The sequence below is a fragment of the Photinus pyralis genome, unplaced genomic scaffold (assembly GCF_008802855.1).
Source record: "Photinus pyralis isolate 1611_PpyrPB1 unplaced genomic scaffold, Ppyr1.3 Ppyr1.4_LG7, whole genome shotgun sequence".
Classification (NCBI taxonomy): Eukaryota; Metazoa; Arthropoda; class Insecta; order Coleoptera; family Lampyridae; genus Photinus; species Photinus pyralis.
In genome coordinates, this window is record NW_022170738.1 from 39,794,145 (window position 1) to 39,817,382 (window position 23,238).

General features: G+C 36.7%; 1 protein-coding gene across 7 annotated transcripts in view; it reads right to left on the minus strand.

The window, feature by feature from the left end:
• Nucleotides 1–20,051, minus strand: part of LOC116175402 (partitioning defective 3 homolog) — a 28,512-nt gene extending 8,461 nt beyond the window's left edge. For 6 of the 7 annotated variants that reach the window (XM_031493509.1, XM_031493507.1, XM_031493508.1 and 3 more), the window contains exons 1-2: nt 19,801–20,051; nt 9,663–9,942 (exon numbers count right to left, since the gene is read on the minus strand). In XM_031493509.1, the coding sequence (XP_031349369.1) occupies nt 9,663–9,845 (183 nt within the window). In that variant the 5' untranslated portion in view covers nt 9,846–9,942; nt 19,801–20,051. Of the gene's footprint in view, nt 1–1,683; nt 1,753–9,662; nt 9,943–19,800 lie in introns of those variants that run through there. The other variant, XM_031493510.1, reaches the window with a different exon arrangement.
• Nucleotides 20,052–23,238: the final 3,187 nt, after the last annotated feature.

Consider the following 23,238-nt stretch of genomic DNA (forward strand, 5'->3'; position numbering starts at 1 on the left):
GCTTTCAATCTAAAGAAATATAGTCGCATTTACACAGGAAGTCATTATGCAGTGTACAGAATTTCCGTTATCAGTTTTTGAGTTTTGTACCTGCAACATCTCTAGAGGATACACATGGGGTGTACCATGGTGCAGGGGATGAAAACAAGAAATGATTCCAAATAACTTGAGAGAGAAGGTGCCTAAAATTTAAGTGAAAAACGAGAGCTACCCTAAGATAATACCCAGCTCTGTCATGCGTTACCGGCTCAAAATTTAGTAATTCGTACACCAAATTACAGTATCATCAAGAAACTAATTACGAAAATTAGACATTGAGATACCACACCAGGATGTCCTGTCATTTTCGTGTCTTCATTTTATAATAAACCTAACAAAAGACCGAGAAGGTCGCTCTCGATTCAGCAGTAAATAAAATAACTTAACAAAAAGTGAAACTTCCTCTTTTGGAAGTCGATCGCTCTGGAAATAATTATGCGGATAAATGGTTTATAAAAGGGAAATTATGAAGAAAAAATACCGCCAAAGGCGTATGTTTAAAAACAAGTTTGCCTCTCCGCGTGAAAGTCGCGCTGCCCAATAATCGTACGGGATTCGTCTTCAATTACTTTCATCTTTCACCGTATTTCGCCGATGACGATGAAAATTTGATCTCTCGCAACCGTTTCAGGTGCTGGATTTTCACCGTCGTAGGGTCATTAATCTGCAGGACGTCAAACCATGTCAGCTGTTACGAACGAAATTACGTATTGCAATAGGAGGTTGTAGTTGCTGTAGGTAATTGTCGAAGGAAGATAATGTTAGGATATGCCACACATACATATACAATGGTACCTACTTTTACCGTTGTGAAATTTACTGTGCAAATGGAAAAAAATGGTTTCTAATCGCATGGATATGTAAAAGTGCGAAGCACGAGTAGTGTGAGATAGTTCTATTGTTGGTTTAACTGTTAGCTGTTATTGATGGTCTGTCGCTAAACGTTTGCTTCTCCTTCAGGATGTCAAAGAATCCTCGAATTTTCATTAAGATTTATTGCAAAGAACTTCGTAGTCATTTTTCATCTGATAGCATGTCATAACACTGAAGACCACGCCGGTGAAGAGTATGAAAGCTATACTTTGTATTCATCCTTTGCATCAGAAGATAACCTTTGGAAACCAATTTCTTCAGGTCGCACGGGGCTTATTATTTGACAAAAGTACACCGTTTTGTTAAGAACACCCTTGCAATACGTTATAAAGGGGGATGGGGGAGTCTGCAAAAATTCAGGTACGAAACTAAAAACGTTTTCATTACTCAATGTCACAAATACCCCTTGAGGAGCAAAAAATAGTACCCCCCCCCTCTCTCCGTCGTTTAATCGTAGTCATAGTGACTTTTGATTGACTTTTGGGTCTTCTGCCATTACTAGGGAAAATCTTTGAGAAACTCCTCTTTAGAAGGCGACTGAACAATAAGGATAAATCATCTCACCTGCCACTGCACCGATTCGGATTTCGAGGAGCCCACTCAACAACACAACAAGTACACCGAATAGTAAATGAAATATCGAGGAAAAGAGATTCTGTACAGCCGTGCTCTGGACGTTGCCCAGGCGTTTGATAAAGTATGGCACACTGGGATACTACATACATTAAAAAGATTCCTTCCAAGCTATTATTCCTTCTCCTTAAATCTTACCTTTCTGATAGATTCTTCATAGTCAAGTATAACAACGAACACTCCAATTATCATCGTATAAAATCTGGGGTCCCACAAGGCAGTGTCCTTGGTCACCTTTTCACCTACGGGGGAAAATCAAAAAAATTGCCTATTTCGTAATTTCGTTGCTAAAAGATATACAGAAAAATTGCCATATCTTTCTGCCGTTTTCAAATGCATGCCATTAAAACAAGTTGTAAATCAGCATATGCATGATTAAAGCGCATTTTTGGTAATGCAGGTCAGTATTTTATTAGCGAAGTTTAAAATTATCGATCTCACGAGTAATTTTGGCTGCGTTAAATAATTAATTTTATTTAATTTCAATTGACGGTACGTCTTCATTTTGTAAAACAAATCACAAAGTAAATAATAAGTTTTTATACTGGTAGCGCTATCTAACGGTAAAATTATAGCACCTCCGAAACCCATATCGAAATTATTTTCTTCAATTATCGATCTCACAAGTAATCTAACTCAAAATAGACTAGTGCCTGCACATCTACACTATAGCAGAAAGCTTTTAGTGAAAATTTGAATTCTCTAGCTATTGTAGTTGTGGAGATCTCACGCGGACAGCCGGCCTGCCAGCAATAACGAATATAATAGCGTATTTTTTTCAAAAAATATTCACTCCTTAACCATTGAAGTGTGTGAAATGTTACAGACAAAATTTCCACTCTGTATTTACTTTTGTTTTGCGCGGTTTCTAACAAAAATCCATTTTAGATATTAAGAGACAATATTTAAACAAAAAAACAAGTTCCTACCCTTCCTCAACCCTTGAGAACGATCGCAAAACATAATCCACCCTACCCCCTAGTTAAAATCACGTTGACTTAGGGCGGTTTCTAATAAAATTCTACCCCTGATATTGAGAGCAAAATTTAAACCCCCCCTTTACTGACGAGTTACTGTCATGGAAACGAAAATTAAGATGGATCATCTGTCTTAGATTAGATCAATAAGTACTTCCGATGAACTTTCCATGAGTGGCGTCCGTGTGAAGACACTTAACTAAAAACTGACTTTTACAAAAGTGTATCTCACCTACAACCTTGAGACACACCACATCGAAACGTTACATCCGATTCAGTATGAGAATTTTACGGTCATCAACCGCCTATTCATTTACTCTTTAGCTTCTGTATCGACCTGTTGCCTTGTAGTTTCTTGTTAATTTTGTTTTAGTAGTAGGTACAATTAGTGGTTTCGTTTATATAGCGCAACTGGCGCTAAAGAATAGGTGACGGTACGATGCATTTTCGAGGACATACAACTTTCCTTCACGGCAAATGTTTGGTAGTTTAACATTAAAAAGTGAACGCCCTCCTAATTTTAAACTCAAAAAAATTCGTAAGGTTCACCAATTACACTTCTTTAATTGACTTTCCTTTGTTTCACACTCGAGGCTGGGAAACCTTAATTACAATACAAAAGAAACTCTTCGGCTCTCTATACTGAAGACTTCTTTTTCAATATTAATTAAGAAAAAATATCACCGTATACCAATCCAGTCTACACAAATTATACGCTAACTAGGAACTCGTACGCTCCAAAAACCCAGTTTTCATAATTACACGATCTCTGGTACAATTTTTGCCTATTTCACTAAATTGACCTTCTAAATTCAATATTAAATTGCCGTATCTCACGTTATTAACCAATGCATGTTAAGAACGTGTCTTGCCTCATCCTTCAATTGTTCTAATCCCTCAACCCTTACTCCTGACATCAAACTTTTTAGTGGTAGCATTATGAAGGTGCCGAGTTGAATTTGAATTACAAAACAGTTCATGCCGGTTTACGTACACGTAATATTCAACTAATATAGTGACCTAACGGTAATAACAATAAACATACAAATAGTACTCCATAAAAGAATATATAAAACGGTAAATTTTATCACTTTTATGGCCTATTACCCGTACCCCTTTACGGGTAAGGTACGTTCGAAGATATTCTAATTCTTTACCATTCGTTTCTGCGGACGCTCAACAGTAAACAGAATAAAAACGGTTACAATAGACTGATTAATACCAATTAAGTAGTAACTTTCAATAACCTTCTTATTCTTATCGGTAGTAAAATAGAAACTGGGGCTATATTCACTTTTACACTTTGCAAATTAATGTAGAACATTACTTGTGCACAATGAAGACCTAAACCTATAATTTTAGTCTTTTAGAACTTTCATATGTAATTTTAAATTACTATAACTTGTCATAACTAAAACTGAAGCTTGCTTTAAGTGTTTCCTGATCCAAAATCGCTTTAAGCTGAGAGATAGGAAGGAACTGATTAGATTTTGGGCACAACTTTAATTGGAAAATTGTATCACGAAGTACATTGTAGAATGTTTTTTTTTTTGTTTTTTTTATTGATCTGCAAATTTACAATCTACTTCTGAAACAAGTAATTAGTAAATGTTTTATGGTTTTTTTTTACAGGTCATGTAGGGTGCCGTGGCCATTGCCACTTTCCCCCATATGTAATATTCTACTACGAATTGTTATTATAGTAAGTCATGTGGCCATAGTCGCTTCAGTCTTCTATTGACACCTGGTTGGTTGATCAGCTGACCTATTAGTTCGTTCCCATGTCCTGCCAAGTTGCGATTGTATGTTCTTGCGAGTCCCTGAATCTCGTTGGCCACGTATGGAATACCTAGATCTGCATGGAGAGTTGCATTTGTTACGTACCACGGAGCATTCGTTATTGTTCGGAGCATTTTCGATTGACATCTCTGAAGAATTTGGGTGTGAGAGGCCTTTGGGTTTTAATATCATTTTGTACAATAGTATTTTGTTCGATAGGGAAAGTTGGGATCATCTACCAATTAGCCAGTTCATTTGTTTAGCCTTAATGTCAATCTGTTTTCTTTTGGCCTTAATGTGTGCGTTCCAGTTTAACTTCTGATCTAGATGTAGGCCTAAGTACTTAGTTTCTGTTTTTTGAGGTATTGTAGCATCATTAATTCTGACCTGTGTACATATGACTCTTCTGTTGGTAAACGTGACATGCACTGACTTGTCTGTATTTACTGTGATACGCCATTTGTTGAACCATTTTTGCAGGACGTCGAGGTGACTTTGTAGGTGTGCCGCTGCTGTTTACGGTTTTTCGTTGGTTACTAGAATAGCTGTATCGTTAGCAAAAGTGGCTACTACAGTGTGATCCATGTTCGGCATGTCAGAGGTGTAGAGTAGATATAGTAAGGGCCCCAGTACACTGCCCTGTGGCACACCGGAAGTGATTTTGTGATATTCGGATACCGTGTTGTTGATCTTAACTTGAAAGAATCTCTCAGCTAGATAAGATTTAAGTACAAGGTACAACTGACTTGGGAAGTGCAGCTTGAGTTTAAATAACAGGCCCTTGTGCCACACTTTATCAAAAGCTTGCTTTATATCTAGGAATGAGGCGGTGCATATGCGCTTTGTCTCCAAGCTTCTCATAATATGGGTAACAATTCTGTGGCATTGATGGATAGTTGAGTGGTAGTGTCGAAATCCGAATTGATGGGATGGGAGTAAGCTATCCAGATCAACTGTTTCATGAATTCTTTTAAGCAGCAGCCTCTCAAATATCTTAGACATTAAAGGCAGGAGACTGATTGGTCTGTAAAAGGAGGATTGTGTAGGTGGTTTGCCGGGTTTAACTATCATGATAATCTGGGCGAACTTCCATTGGACAGGGAAGTAGCAAAGTCTTAGGATGCTATTGTATATGGTGGTAAGGAGCACAAGAGCTTTTCGTGGAAGATTTTTAGGATTTCTCCTACTATTAGATCGAATCCAGGAGCTTTGTGACAATTGGTGAGCTGGATTTGTTGTCGTACTTCAGCTGGTGAGAATGGTTTGGCTGGTAGTGAAAGTTGGCATGGTACGTCAAGAAATGATTCAATTTCGTGGTCTGTATGTATTCCTTGAGGTTGTGGTGTAGAGAAAACGTTAGTGAGGTAATCGGCGAATGTATCTGCTTTTTCTTTCTCTGCTCTAGCCCAGGTTCCATCATGCTTTCTAATTGGCGGTGTCATTAAAGTTGGTCTTTTGAATTTTTTTGTTACCTTCCATATTGTGTGGTCATCTGGCGAGAGTTTCGTGATAAACTGTTTAAAATTTTCATTTCGAGCTTCTAGTAATGCGATATGCAACTGGTGAGTTAACCTATTTAAAGTAGTTTTGTCTTCTCTGCTTTTGGTTCTTTGCCACTTTCTCCGTGCCCTACGTTTCGCCGCAACTAAGTCTCGTATATGACGTGGAATGTTAGCTTCTTCCGCATAGTTGTTTGTCGAACTGGGTGTCGCTTGCCACGCAGCATGTTGGATTGCTGTAGTTAGGTAGTAGGTTGCTTCGTCCAAATCTTGAGAGTCTTTAATACGAATAGCAAGATTAACTTCTCTCTCCAATATATTTTGGAATAAATCCCAGTTAGTGTATTTGGTGCAAACCCTTGGTGCAGGTTCTCTTCTGATAATTGTTGTGCTCAAAGTAATTATGACTGGGGAGTGGTTACCCGACAAGTCTTGATTAGATTCTGCTTGTGTGTATGTATTTCCTATACCGCGTACAACAGCAAAGTTAATAAGGTCCGGCAGTTTAGTAGTGTCTGTGGGCCAATGGGTGGGTTCACCTGTTGAGAGGTAAGTACAATTGAGGTTTCTCATTGCTCGCAGTAAATTACGTCCTTTGGGATTATCTAGTCTAGACCCCCAAGTTTTATTTTTGGCGTTCCAGTCGCCTCCAATAATAAAGTTCGTATCAAGAGATCGTATATATTCTTCGTAGTCTTCAGTAGATATAGAGTGTCGTGGCGGACTATAGATTGCAGCAATTATTAGTGGAAAGGGTAGGGCTTGAATTTTTATACTTGCACTTTGTATTTTAGCAGTCTGATAGGATATCCATTCGTAATGAGCAATTTTGTTGTTAACGATTACAGCCGAACCACCATGAGCTGTTCCGTCTGGATGATTGGAAAGATATACGGTGTGGCGTGGAATTTTGATTTTTGTTCTCGATGTTGCATGAGTTTCTGACACTAGTAATATGTCAATTCTTTGTAACTGTAAGAATGTAATTATTTCCGGAATATGATTTGCAATGCCGTCGGCGTTCCAGAGAGCTATGCGTAAGGATGTCGCCATTTAGGCTATTTTGTTAATTACTGTTGATAGCATATTTAATATCATGCTGTTCTGACTGATTAATTGTGAGAACATCGCCTTAAATTCCATGAGAAAATTAGATAGCAATTGATCTGTGGTAGGCTGGTGTTCGTTGGTCAAGTGGGTGTTTGGTGTTTTTGCTGCTATTTGTGCGAAACTTGATCTGGCTTGAGAAAAATTTGGGTTGTCTTCATTCGTCTTGCTGGGCCGTCTTTGAAGTGGTGGATAGTTAGATAGGTTTGGAGCAGTCTGTTGTGTTCCCACATATTTATTAGTATTCCTTCTAAATGGTACGTTTCTAGCCCTCTGAATATCTTGATAAACTGTGCACCCTTTATAGGGACAAATTTTATTAATTTTAAATGGGACTTATTTTTTCTACAAAATGCACTTCCAGCAATTGGACCAGATGTACCTACTTTTTATGACAAATTTCGCCAAACAAATCCCTATGAAACTAAAGTAATATCAGAGATATTACAATAGAATAGTAATTAACAAACGAAGGTGAATAAACGCTCCCAAATACCTAATACAAATCTCATTCATTTTTGCAAAGGTTGCATTCTTTGGATATATACAAAATTTCAGTTTGATAAACTCCTCTCCTCTCTCGCATTGAAATAAACAACTTTAAGGAGAACTCGATTTGAAACAGCAATTTTCTATTTATTTGTAGCATATTTTTAATGAAATTATAAAATAAAGATACGGGGTGTTCCCTTTTAGTTCCATTAGTGCTATGAAAAAAGTCATGCGCTTGTTTTTGGGTTAGGAGATGCGATGGAAAATCAGAAAATCGTCAATTTCAGAACGACCCTCTATTGCCTTGCTTAAAAGAGATACGGAACAATGTTTATTACACAAGTCTCTTTATAACGATTGTTGAATAATTGTATTTTAATCTAAAAAGAGAGGATATTGAAATGTTTTTTTTAAAAAATACACCCTCCAGATATTAAAAAAAAATATTCAAAAAGAATCCTAAAATCTTTCTTTCCATTCCACTTAAAAAATGAGGTTAGGTCCGATAACCCCATGTACTTATTTGAAAACGGCAAAAGTATTCAACAATTATTATAAAGAAACTTTTTAGCTTCCTAGCATGTGCTAGGTAGCTATTGCGATAGCCGTTTTTTGAACATTTCAAAATTTCATCAAATGTCGACGTTTTAGACCATTTTAAGCAACTTTTAAAGAATAAAATTTTTTTCCGTCTGTATGTACGTACGTCCGTACGTATGTACGTACGTTTGTTGGCAATTTTCTGAGAAAACGGCTCGACGGATTTTGTTGAAATTCTGTATATATGTTTTAGGCATACCGAACAGAAAAATAACGGGCCGGATTTTTGAAAAAAAATTTTGGAGCGCCGTAACGGCATCGAACTTTTTTTTTCAAATAGCAACCTAAAATTTTTATTCTATTATTTGGAAGACCTTATTTTCCTGTGTACAACCTACAAAAAATTGGGCCGGGTTATATTATCAAAAAACGGAGAAAAAAATTGTCAAAGTCAAAAAATTGTGTTGCATATGTAACCTTTAAAAAAAACAGGTCAATCATGGGGAATAGATGAAAACAGGTAATCAACTCTACGCGAATTTGTTTGAAATAATCTATGCTATAAAAATGGTCGCTTAATGTCAAATTTAAGTTGCCCATTAGTGTGTATTTTTTATTAGTGTCAAATTGCGATTTTTCACAACGAATAAATTGGAATGGTATGTTCGATAACAGTTCAAGAAATGTTTGACGTATCCTGAAATCGTGTAATATTGGTTGCATACAATTCCACGAATTGACGGTTTTCTCTTCATAGCATGAGCTAGGTACAATGCGAAATTTCATCAAATGTTGACGTTTTAGATCATTTTAAGCAACTTTTAAAGAATAAATTTTTCCCGTCTGTAAGTGCGTACATATGTTGGCAATTTTTGGTTTCAGATAGGAAGCTATTCTGTCAAGAATTTGACACCTGGTTGAATGTCCATTTTTCTGACAGGGTAATTCTGAACGCGACAATTTTTTTAATTTTCCCCCGAGCGAGCGAATATGTTCAAATTTTGATTTTTAAGTTTGATGCAAAAAGAGCCCATAACGTCTGTATTACTTTTTTGATGGCGGAGTGTCGAAAATGAATCACCCTATACACAAATAGATTAATACCTACTTCCTGCTTTTGAAACTATAATTTACATTAAAAATTCGCTCCTAAATGGCATTCGATTTTTGTCACGGTTATTTCCTCGCTATTTTTGGAACTCCATAAATTAAAAAAAAGCGTTTTTAATTGACAACCGTCTCTTTCCATGGTGGTAACCGACAAAATTCATTTCCAAAATTGTGACACTTATCGTATATCATATACCCCCTCAGTCTTGGGCCTTGTCGTGTTTGTGGAGCTTGAGTGGTTCAGAAATCAACGCGGCGTGTAACACCAGGCCATTGAGGAAAAAGACCTGGCTTAACTAATCGCCAGGTGGGGGGGAAGGTTCAGTTAGGTTTTTCGGAAGGAGGGAGAAATGTCTTTAAATTATTTTAAGCAAACCCCTCTAACGGTGAAAATACACATTATAATCAATTACAGACGGAATTTAAAATAGTGCATTACCATGGATACTGGCACAACTAAAATAATTCTCGTTCACCGCATTAACCTTACCATTTCCACATAATGGAGCGATCATGACATGGGTGCGAATTTTCTCATTTTCCTTGAACGTGACTTCGTGTTACAGCGCGACGCACGATATCAGCAAAAATTAAAAAAAAGAAAACAATTTACCTTATAAGTGATCTTTTCCACGGCAGGCCGTAAAAGCGAAATTTTCGTCGTGCCCCTCAACGGTATATTTCTTTGAAGCTTCTCCACCTTATACGTTTGTCGCCATCCGAAGAGTTGCACCAACTTCTCCGCAACCTCAGAACACTTCGGTCCCGCATTTTCACTATGGCAACTGTCGAACATCGCGTAATGACGACAATCACACCATTTTAACGCGAAAATACGACTGCGATAATTTACGCCATTGAAATTGTTTAACTAAGACCTTTAATTTAGCGCGCTGAAAGATAAGATTATAATTACTTTTATTGCTCTCATATTAGGTGCAACCATTTGAGTGCTGAAATACGTCATTGCCCACAGGTTTTTAATACCTAATCACCGTAAATAATTGTCCAATTATCTTGGTACTAGTGCATATATAGGTCTCTGGATAATGTACGCACGTGAAACTTCAGCGATGTATGTTGTAATGAATTAGTATGTAAGAATTTTTATCAACCTTGAAATAGTCGCATTGTTGATTTAAAAAAGGTTGTTGGTGTGCCACAATGAAAACTAAGAATTTTCAAACGTGGACTAATAAATCCGTGAAAATCCATTACAACTTATAAATAAAGCACTGACACCATTTAATTTGCACACGCAACCTATGACAATTAAATAAATATTTCCATTCCAAAATTTTTGAGCGAAATTTAACGACGTCTACCAACTGGCCCAACGAATTGTTTATAAGATAAAATTGGAAAAGTCCATAAAGAACGGAATGCGGCACTCTTAGAAAGTGTATATAAACAATTAAAAAAAAAAGGTTTACGCAATTAATACAATGTACCATCTGCACTAAATATTTAAATTTTAATTACAAAACAGTTACCTTATAAGTAGGTGTGAGCAATTGTATATAAAAAAAAGAGCAGGAATTTATATTGCAAATAGTCGAGGTAACGTTAGTGTGCTAAATAACTGTTCGAAAATGGACTTCGAATGATTTTTCGAAATTTATTATAATGGAAAGGATCGTTTCACAACAGTGCACAGAGATTTAATGTAATTCGTAGCCGAAGCAATTTTTAACAAGAGAAAAATCACGAAGATGTTACCGTACCGAAAGTGAGAAGCTCTGAAGTGTGCATCCAAGAAGAAAGAGAGGAATATGATTGGCTTCGCCTTCTTCAGGGCGAGAAACTGTAAAACCCAAAAAGAGAAATGCTAAAAACTAATATGGACTTTATTGGTGTCAGTGAAGTGAGATGGGTAGAGGAGAACATTTAATCTTCTATTACAGTGGAGATAAAAAAGGAAGAAATGAAGGATGAGAAGGCAGTAGGAGTCGATAATATTCGCATAGATTTTTTGAAATGTCTGCAAAGGGAACCAAAGAAATTACATCTCTTTGTAATAAAAATTACGGCCGTGACTAGAGGATTTTCTCTGTTCAGAAACCGTATTTCTACCTAAAAAGCATATGTTCCAAAAAAGAATGTGGAACAATCAGCCTAATGACACACACAGCAAAGATCTTATTGAAAATATTGAATAGAAGGGTGAAGAAAGTTATGGAGGAGAATATAGGGAGGAGCAGTTTGGTTTCAGAAAAGAAATGAGCAGGAGAGACGCAATAGGGGTGGTGAGAATGATCGGCGAAAGATATTGAGAAAAAGGAAAGACCTTTATGTAGCTTTTGTTGACATCCTTAGGGCATTCGATTGGGTAAACTGGGAGAAACTGTTAGTAATGCTAAAGAGGAAAGTTGTCAACTGGAGAGAAAGATGACTAATACGAAACTTATATGAAACAAAAAGCAAACATCAGGGCTGTAAAAAGATACATTGGTTTGATATCGGAAGAAGAGGAATGCCGTTTATCACCAACTCTGTTTAATTTATTATGTAGAAGACAGAGGAAATATGTATGTTGGAAATGGAGATAATATGGTATGAACATTGCAGGGAAGAGGATTCTTAGTAATTATACTCTTGAAATATTGGTAGAAAAGATAGAGTATGGCCTAAGAATTCATAAGAACAAAGCAAAAGAGAGTGCAGGAAGATATAACAGTAATGGTAGATGGGCTGAGGATAGAACAAGTGGAGGAAAAGTGAAAGACGAAATTAAGACCGGAATAGCGATGGAGAACAAGCATTTAATAGTCGAGGATGATTTTATGCAATTCAGATTGATAAAATGTTTTGTATGGAGTGTTCGGCAGTGAAAAGAGATCAGGAAAGATTGGAAGCTTTTAAATTGTGGACCTGGAAAAGAATAATGAATATCAAATGGCCCGATCAGTAATATGGAAGTATTAGGTAGAATTGGAGAGGAAAGATGTATGTTAAAGATCATGAAGCGAAGCAAATTAACTGGATTGGACATGTACTAAGAAAGAACTGTTTGTTGAAGGAATTAATAGGGGGAACTTGCAGGGAGAATGGAAAGGGGAAGAAAAAGAAGGAAATTGGTTGACGATCTGAAGGAGGTAGAAGAAGGGTATGAGGGAGTAAAGAGAAAACTAATGATGATAATGATGGCCGTATTGGGTGCACCAGTTCTTGGACATAACTGCATTTTTATATGCAACAATAAAAAAAGCGATTTTTAATTCTAAAGATAACGGTTCAGCTCAAGTGAATGAATTTTTAGAGAGAGTGTACCTACCTAAAATCGTCCTCCCCCAATCACACGCAACGACAGTATTATAAACTTAGGAAGAATACAAATGCATCCAGAGGAATTAGATTTTTTTGGCTAGAAGTATTTCCATCCGTGAATAAATTTACATTTGCCATTGTAATTTGTATTAAAGTGTTTAGCCATTGGGAAAGGGCTTATCTGCATATTTTTAAATTATGCGCTTTGCTGAAAAACTGAAAGGAGTATTATAAAAACGTTCCACTTGTAAACAAGTATTAGTGTTCTTCCTTAAAACGTTGTTCTGTTTTGTATTACGTACCACCGTTCCGTATAAAAAATGCTATTTTGCTAAATATATGAATACCCTATACACGTTGTGTGTGGAAGATAAAATTTTATGAAGTGCCTTTGTATTATATGGTTGAATATTCTTCACAATTTAAAAATATTTTTAATTATACATGGTGTGAACAAAATATTTTCAAAATGTGGAGAATATTCAATACACAAAAGCACTCTATTAAAAAATCTTATCTTCAAGACATTAAGTTAGCCCGCGAAATATTAGACCCACCCTGTACTTGGAGTAAAAATACATTGCAAAGGAGGGTTTAGAATTTTTTTTCGAATCAGCAACTTCTATGTCTATGCTATGCTATAAAAATTAAAGTTTCGAATTAGTTGCTGTGATAAATTGTCTACTAAGGGTTGGAGGTGCCACCAACTTACAAGCGTAAAAGTCTCTACGCTATATTAATTGCTCACTAAATTGCAACTTTGTAATTAATTGCCCCATTCATACCTTGTTAAATAAATTAAAACTGTTTGGGGGTGCGAGAGTAATTGGTGTTATTGCTAAACCGGTCACTATATATGTGCAAGTGCTCCAGTTCCAAGTTGTTAATTAAATAGAAACTGTTTGGCAGTTTACTCTTGTCAATAGATGACATCTCGAACCCTTATAATGAATTGATTCGAAACTCTAAAAGCTGGACTATAGTTTTGATTTAATTTTCGGATTTTTAGTTATTACTGCGGCCACATCATCTTTAGAACTGAATGATAAAAGCACTGCGTCACCTTCAGTTTGGGACTCTTTGATAACGAATTAGGCGGCTCAAATTGAATGAATTCCACTGTGAAGGCCAGCCACACCAGATTTGCATATCATCTGCATATGCAATAGAATCACGAGATGCAAACAACGTGACGAATATAGTCAGATACCTAAACACTCATCCGGAAATCATATTAGAGCTGTAATATTTCGTAATTGTGTCTATAGCTTTTTAAAGTATTATAAATCCACGGACGGACGGGCGGACAGATAATTTTAATCTAAAGAGCAGTGATCTCGAAACTGCGGGGCGCGCACCCCTGGGAATAATTTATGTTTCGTAAAATTACCAAGGGTTTGTTAAAATTGGTTTTTGATATTTTTGAAAATAAATTAACACCAGCGCATTCTCCAAAATCGCATTTTTGTTTTTTGTTGTTTATAACTTCGCTATTTGTAAAGCTAAAAGAAACTTTGAAAGGGAAAATTAATCTGCATAAATTTGCCCATTTAAGCGTATCTTTTAGAGTTTACGAGTCCTCATAGTGAAAATGAAAAAACCTCACCGTGTATAATATGTGATTTTTTACGTGTTTCGTAGGAAAAGCAGTTTTTTTATTTTTTTAATAGGGAAAGAGGGCATGGGAAATTTTAGTTTTCCATGGAAAGAAGTTTGGGAACCACTGCTATAGAGGCACCTGTTTTGTAATCGAATTGATTTCTCGCTTGGATGCCTTTTGTTTACAAACAGTAAATTGCTCACTTTTGGCATTGAGATCAGCAAAATCAATGCCAAACTACGCATTATTTTTGTATCTATCAAATAAACGTTCGCCCTTATTTTTCTGTCAATAATTACTAAGAGTAATTAGCGATTTAACGAAAGAAAGGCCTTTATAACATATTATTTAAATTATTTTTATTATTCATTAATATAACTCAACAATTCGAGATTGTTGTAGAACTCCAATGGTGCTACCCACAATTTTTTTTTAAAATGTTGCAACTTCTTGCATGAGGGGTAAACCACTTCAAATTTTGTGTACCTACACTAAAATTCCGAAATTCTAAACGAAATTCTACAAAAATACACCAAAATTTTATACAGTGATTTTCCCCTCGCCCTTGCATCTTATACTTTCATACGGGAAACGAATTATGGAAGGAACTTTGTTAAGTGCTGTAATTATAAATAGTGCTACCCAGGGGTCTTATAAGGAATTATGAATTTTTTAAAAAATATTGGTAGAAGGCCACGAGAAACCACCATCGAATCTTTCCCCAGGAAGCGCAGCTTGCACACTTTTACAACGGAAATGGCGTATTTTAAAAAAAGGGAACCCCAGGTGGATATGGAATGGTCCAGAATCCCGCACTGCTGTGCACGAGGCAGTCGGATTCTAAGGGGAGCAAAAAAGCGCCTAAGGAATACATTCTACGAGTAGGAGCATAGAATGTAAGGAGTTTAAGGAGGATAGGTAGATTAGAAAATGTAAAAAGAGAGATGGTAAGGTTAGATTCAGATACTGTAGGGGTAAGTGTAATAGGGGCAATTTAATTGGAACACTATATTTGGGATAATGAAGGAAGCGAGGATAGCATATGAACATAGGAGCGTAATTTACAACCTCTCCAAGGAACAGAGCGTGGTGATTAAGAAGAGGGTGGAGAGGCGGAGGCCAAGGTGCAGAGGGGAGTTAGACAGGGTGCGCTTTGTCACCGGCAATATTTAACCTTTACATAGAGGAAGGTTTAAATAGAGTAAAGCAGGATTTTAACTTAGGGGTTAAAGTGCAGGGCGACAGAAATACTAACAGAAAGGGAAAGAGATCTAGAAACAGGATTAAACGGTATGGATGAAATACTAGAAACTACAGTATGAAAATCAACAAGAAAAAACCAATTGAGGATAGGAAAAAGACAAAGATCCGAATAGGAAACGACACTTGAAAGCATGTAAAGGAATTTTGGTATTTAGGTAGTAAGGTTACACAAGATAATCGTAGCAAGGATAGCGCAGACTAAGAAGTATTTGAACAAAAGCGGGACCTGCTAAGATCTGGGATAAATATAGGAATTAGGAAACGGCTGCTGAAAACGGGTGCGAAACCTGGACAATAGGCAGGGAAGACAAAAGTAGGATAGAAATGTGGTGCTATAAAAGGATAATGAGGATTAGCTGGATGGACAGGGTAAGAAACGAATCAGTCTTGGAGCTAGTACAGGAAAATAGGGAAATGTGGAAAACTTCGTGGAAAACCGTACAAAGAATTTTTGAATGTAAAAGGTGGGGGTGGTAGCGATTTTTAGCGTAACACAACGAAGTTGAGGTAAAGCTTATGTGCTCGTGTTTCCGTCCGTCCGTCCGTCCGTCCGTCCGTCCGTTCCATCGAGATCTCGGCCCCTGGGCCACCTAGAGACTTCGGGTTTTCGCTAATTGATAGCTGTTATGGTCTATATTTGCCCAATTCGATCAGTTTCATTTAACTCCATATTTTGCGCAGACTGCGCAATGCCAACTTTCATATTTATGGGGATATTTCTATGAAATTTTAACCACAGACGCTTCTAGTAAAGGCAAACATTTCGCACATAGTAAAAATTATGTGGGCATACGCAGTGACTACACAGGCTGCTCATAGCCAACTTACTTATGTATGGTAATATTTCTTTGAAACTTTATAACTTATAACTCCTCTCTTCCTCTGGACGTGGATGCGCTTCAATATGCAGATTCGACATTTTGTGTGCTTTTGGTGACGATGCGTCGTTTCAATACTTTGTGTTACGCGGCAATACCCACGAGTGGGTTTTGGAATATTTTTTTGTATGATATTAAGCTTTGGGCCGTACTGAAAAATGCAAGTTTTGACCTCGAGACGCGTGCGCCATCTTGGATTTTAGGTACAAAAATTTGTTTTTTTGATAATAACTCAAAAACGGTGACTTTCACGACAAAAGATGTTCTATACAAAGTTAAAGAGTATAACCCATTAGGGCCCCAAGCCTAACAAAATACTAAAAAATCGCTACTACCCCACCTTTTGCATTCAAACACCTCTTTTTGATACCCACGTACTGGACTAATAGGGCACGTGCTCAGACACAGTTAGCTATAGAACGTAGGTCAGAGAGCGAGAGAGGGGTAGGACGACATAGGCTTAGTTACATAGACCAAATAGTTAGGGACGTAGGCAAGGGAAGAAATGAAAAGATTACGGCAGAATAGGACAAGGTGGAGGACTGCGTCCAACCAATCCTAGAATTGTGGACTCCGAGAAGAAGCACCCCCTTGCAGACAATCAATTATAGATAGAACTTTGTTAATAATGGCCATATAGCCAAGCTTATTTACTATTTAGTGTTATCAATCGGAATTCAGTGGTACTACCCTGAAGGTTTAAGACATAATGAATTTTGTATGAAATATTGCAACCCCTTGTGGACATTTTCACTCGGTATACAGACACAACTTTGTGAATAATGATTTTGTGTTAATGGGACTCAATCAATGGAACTCCAATGGTCTTACCCATAACATAACTTCCGAATTCCTTACAAGCTCCTCTTTTTAATGAAATCCGAGATGAAATCTGTTCATTCCCGCAGAAAACCATCTTCAGAACAACATTTCGGTCAATCAAAAACAATTTGAAGCTTCTTCTCGTTCTGGAGACCGCAAAAATTGTCCAACCATCTCGATTGGTAATAAGAACAATAAACCTATACTCATGCCCTTCCAATCCGAAATCCGATCACATTGTGCGTTCCTAAATTGCACCCGTGGACGTAATTACTATGCAAACGTAACAAATGCGATCGCATTGCGTGACACGTTTCCCACCCACTAACAGGATGAATCCTATAAAGTTTCTAATTCCTATAATCCTGTTCAAGTTCAACCGCAAATTTCAAGGCGATTCCGCCGGGTAACAATTAAAATTCTCGGCGGCGTGTTAGAAAAACTAAAGAAGCAAAGCGACTCGTCTCGCACACAGGAAACGATAACGAGTACCTCTGCAATAAAAAAGGTAATCGCGATTTATGTAATGAAAAAGAAGCCATCGATGTGAATAAAAAAACTTGCCGATTGATGATTCCGGTTTTAATTTATAGTATAATTTCACGGTGCGCTAATTGAGTTAATTCCATCGGGGAGGAATAGCTTCTTATAACAAAAATTAATTTTTAATTCTAGCTGATTTTATTAGCCGCAGCTCGCGCACTTTGCGTTCAATGGTCAGCGGTCATTAATCTTTTTACTGTTACGTTGATGTCTGCATATGTTTACTGAATTATTCCGGTGTAGTAAAAGATGTGTTCGATGGGAAAATGGAGTAGTGCAAGAACGGTATTGCTTGTTTTTACGTTTGCGTTTAAAGTGCAGTAGTTTAGCTCTTTGTGACACTTTAGATCCTTGGGAGCGGCCGAAGCCACCCAAGTTCTACATTCGTAATGTCCCTAATGGGATGATCGTTGAGATTTAATTAAAAAACGAGAAACGTTACCCTTTTTTTGCTAAACAGAATCCACCCTTCAGTTTTTTGCAAATTAACATACAAAATTTTACCTGGGGAGACATATTTTTTGCAATTCCGTCGACGAGGTGATTTTCACCCTTAAAATTCTTCGAAATTTATCATGTCAAAGCAGAGTGATAATCGACTCAATCTGTCATTGGGCACCCTGTAGCAAGAGTATACAGGGTCTTTCTTTTACAGGGACAACTAGCCTTATATGGAAAGGTAGAAAAGATACGCCTATAAAAATTTCGAAAAATTTACACACAAAGGTTCTCAACTACAAACTTTTTTTTAGTGGTAGTTTTCTAATAGTTCAGAACAAACTTCCTTATTTTAAATGGCAACCCCCATTTTTTATTCCACATTTAGATTCCTTTTTGAAAATTAAAACCAATTTACCAGACAATACCTTTGACCGTTTTAGAGATATTTGTATTTTAAGGAAAAAAGGTGTCCCTGTAAAAGAAAGACCCTGTATACTCTTGCTACAGGGTGCCCAATGACAGATTGAGTCGATTATCACTCTGCTTTGACATGCTAAATTTCGAAGAATTTTTGACTTTGACGGTTTGTATCTCAGTGACTATTAGACGTAAAACAATAAGATTTTGGGGGCGCCTACAAAAAATGCCGGTTATTCGAATAATCGAATGATTTTTCACAATCATTTACAGAGTGTTCACAATATTTTCCAGTTTTTTAAATTTTTCAAATGGAATGTCTTCTTTTTTATTTCAGATATTAATTCTAGATATTCTAAAATTAGTGGTTTTCATGTTATTTCGATTGTTTTCAATTCACAAATTTAAAAAAAACTCTAGGGGAAAATATACCTGGGGACAGAAATTGTGTTAGTGAGCGAATTTTTAAGGGCAACATCGGATTTACGTGGTCTAGCTAATAAAAACCCTCATTTCTAACACTCCCAACACAGGGTGCCCTTTTAAATGTTAATTAATTGAATAATTCAATCCGAACACTTTCACATGGAAATATGTAAATAATTGCTAGTTCTAAACTGATAGCATCATACTTGTAAAAAATATTTAAATACTTGAAGGTGTTCTTGGTGTACCTAATGTAAATAATAATTTATAAACAAATTACAACCTTCCACTAATTTTTAACACATTTGAAGAGACATGAAGACAACCTTCAATGTAGTCCGACACCATAATTATGCAAAGATAAGAAGAGTTTATGATCAAAATATAAAGAGGAAACAATGAAAGTTTAAAGGGAATCACTACAAAAAGCAAAGAGAGTGAAAGTAGAAAAGTGCAGGTGAGTACCAGAAGCACAAATTTATTCATATCACAAACAGAAGAGCACGAAGAGGGTCTCCAAATGTTTCAGGGTGAAATGCATCGCGCACGTAAATCGAAAAGAGAAATTAAACCAACTTTCCCTTAATTAACGAATTAATTAAAACATACCCTCACTGACGGTCTAGATTTACACTTCTTTTTCGAGTACCATTAATTAGTAATGTGCTAAAGCGGAAGTGAATTATTAATACGGAGAGAGAGATTGGCGCAGTTTTTAATTGCATTTATTTATTGTAAATTGGACGAGCGAAAATCTCACTGATTGTGTTTTTTAATTGGGGCGTTGCGACGCTCGAGCAGCGCTCTCGTTTTTATTCAATGAGAGCGCCTACGTACCGAACAATTTTGCATTGAATCGCAAATGTGGGAGAAAACGAAATGAAATTTTGTAATTCTTAGCTGCACCTGTTATTACCTACTTAAAAAGTCGTTACGGTAACAAAAGGTGCAATGCAAGTAAAGGAAGTGCCACATCCGTCCGTCTGTAGTTCGCATTTTTTTTGTTTGTCAATACGAGTATGAAAATCACAAACCGTAGAAATACAGGTCTTGCATTTCAGCACTCAAATAATTTCGAAAAAAATCTCACTCACATTCAATTGCATAAATTCACTGACATTTCACGACCTTTTTTTATATATGCATATTCCACAACTTTCTATGCAGGTAGGTAAATATTTTTTTTTACAATTTAGAAAGCACGACACACCGCGTTCACATTTACAATGGGATTGTGATGCAATCGGCTACCAGAATTTGTACGCAATTGTTTACAACGTATCAGGTGGATGACGCCGCCGCCGCCAACCAACAGGTGAATACGCTCACCTGCACGCCTTCGTCGTCGCCGGTAAACTGCGCGCGAGAGAGAGAAAAACCTTCGCGATACGTACGTAGAGGGGTTCCATTAAAAGTAATTACCTCCTCCACCTTAATTACTTATTTTTACCGACGCCGACAGAAAAAAAAAGTTTGATTCAGGTACAAATTGAAAGTGCCTCGCGTGATTTGGAGATTCGCCATTCAATGCTAATTGTTAGCACATCTCCATTTTTCTGCAGGCTATACCTATTTTTTTAGTTTTGAAAATGATTACGTTAATGAGTTAAGATTAGGTAACGGCAAGTGTACTATTAGTGGTAATGGGTGTTTTATTGTTGTGGTTTCGTAAGCTGAAGAAGATAAAACACAATTTTTCCAAAAGTTGCACTTCGTTTCACCAACCCAGCTTACTTGAAAACACTAATTGTTCACTTACTCATTTCCTCCTAAGTCTTCAGATTTCACAATAACCAATTTATGTTTGGGGAAATTTTTAAAGCAATACCATTTCAAATAGTCCCCAATAAGAAGTTCCATTGAAGTATGGAAGTAATTTTAAGAAAGTAAGCAGCAATCTTTAAAGCAATGGTAAGGCAAGAAATTTTACGAACATTTTTGGACCTTGGAAGTAGTGCAGGACCTAGGCTCCGCGAGGCTGCCATCTGGGTCTCGGGGGAACCTGATGACCTGGGGCGGTCAAGCGGTACAGAATTCATGGGTACAGGTGAGCAGCTGGTGTCTTTTCCACACAGCCGTGAAGGATCAACCTCAAGGGAAGCTGTTCGTTTTCGGCATTGGCGAAAAGGACCTGGCTAACTTGGGGTTGGGGGCCAAAGTTATGGGTTTTCATTTTTAAAGATGAGGGTTAGTAACCCTGCCGAACCTGAGGTGGGAAGTACGTCAGTCCACCCCAATAACAACATCAGCAAAAATTGTAACTGCGACAACTAACGCGCGTTTCCCTTGAAACTTTTAGACCGAATGTTCTCAAAAACTTACCATACTAGCACCTTCCAGTACCAAACACTCCGGAAGGGAAGGGGGTGAAGTTTCCTTGGAGACGAAATTTTGTGAAGTGCACCTAAAGCAAGCAATTTTTCCGCCCCTGCAAGTTCCCCACAACTAAAAGAAATGCGGAGAATTGAGTGTGGCGCCAAATAACGTTACCAAACAAAGGTACGTTGTATTTCATCCTTATCAAATAAGTAGGATCATTGCTCTTTTTATAATGACCGAAATTATCGTGTCACCGTAACAATTAATTAATTATCGCCACTTTGTTTTCACCGATAAGTACAAACCGTGCTAAATCAACAAGCGTTAAAGTTCGACGGTAAGCTATAACCTATCAGATACGTGATATTTGTCAATAAACGATGATAGTGTAAATATTTATTTGATTAAATCATCGATGTGCCGATATTTAATAAAAATCGGTGGCGACTGACGCAGATACGAACTGAATTATAGTAGTCCAAAACAAAATTTCACAAAACTAAGGCTGGTTTTTCATGTTCACAAAAATGGTTGTCATCTAAATTTTTCAATTCCGCCCACGAAATGAATGAACAATTGAAGATCATTTAGATCAACGATTCTTGTTGGGGATAGGAGGATGCATCTAGAAAGCCCTAGAAGTAGAAGAATTTAGAGGGTGCAATTAAAACACTCTGGAAGACATTTTACACAGCATTCTAGGTCCTTTCTGAAGTTGGGCAAGACTGAGACGATCTGGAATGCATGAAAGGAATAAATTTATTTAAAAAAATTACAGTTTAAAACGAGAATGAATTTTATTCTTAGAGGGCAGTTTAGAGGTTGTTTATAGATCATTTTAACATAATCAATCAATGAAACAAAAATTTTCGGTGCGCTGCAAAAGTTACAACCCCCGCTATCCACAATTGCTATACACCTGAGGGTGAAATTTCTAAAAAATTACGTAAGTTAAAAACGAGAATGAAATTTACCTTTATAGGGCAGTTTCAGGGATGCTTATAGATCATTTAAACATAATCGATCAAAGAAACAACAATATTTAGTGCACTGCAAAAGTTACCACCCCCGCAATCGACGATTGCAATGCATGAAAGGATTAATTTATTAAAAAAATTAGGTACATAAGTTTAAAACGAGAATGAAATTTATATTTAGAGGCCAGTTTAGGGGTTGCTTATAGATCATTTTAACATAATCAATCTCGTAATCAATCAAAGAAACAAAATTTTTCGGTGCGCTGCAAAAGTTACAACCCCCGCTATCCACAATTGCTATGCACCTGAAGGTGAAATTTCTAAAAAATTACGTAAGTTAAAAACGAGAATGAAATTTACCTTTAGAGGGCAGTTTCAGGGATGCTTATAGATCGTTTAAACATTATCGATCAAAGAAACAACAATATTTAGTACACTGCAAAAGTTACCACCCCCGCAATCGACGATTGCAATGCATGAAAGGATTAATTTATTAAAAAAATTAGGTACATAAGTTTAAAACGAGAATGAAATTTATATTTAGAGGCCAGTTTAGGGGTTGCTTATAGATCATTTTAACATAATCAATCTCGTAATCAATCAAAGAAACAAAATTTTTCGGTGCGCTGCAAAAGTTACAACCCCCGCTATCCACAATTGCTATGCACCTGAAGGTGAAATTTCTAAAAAATTACGTAAGTTAAAAACGAGAATGAAATTTACCTTTAGAGGGCAGTTTCAGGGATGCTTATAGATCGTTTAAACATTATCGATCAAAGAAACAACAATATTTAGTGCACTGCAAAAGTTACCACCCCCGCAATCAACGATTGCAATGCATGAAAGGATTAGTTTGTTTAAAAAATTACATAAGTTTAAAGCGAGAATGAAATTTATTTTTAGAGAGCAGTTTAGGGGTTGATTATAGATCATTAATTTTAACATAATCAATCAAAGAAACAAAGATATTCGGTGCGCTGCAAAAGTTACAACCCCCGCTAACCACTATATCGCTATGCATCTGAAGGTGAAATTTCTAAAAGATTGCGTAAGTTTAAAGCGAGAATGAAATTTATTTTTAGAGAGCAGTTTAGGGGTTGATTATAGATCATTAATTTTAACATAATCAATCAAAGAAACAAAAATTTTCGGTGCGCTGCAAAAGTTACAACCCCCGCTATCCACATTTGCTATGCACCTGAAGGTGAAATTTCTAAAAAATTACGTAAGTTAAAA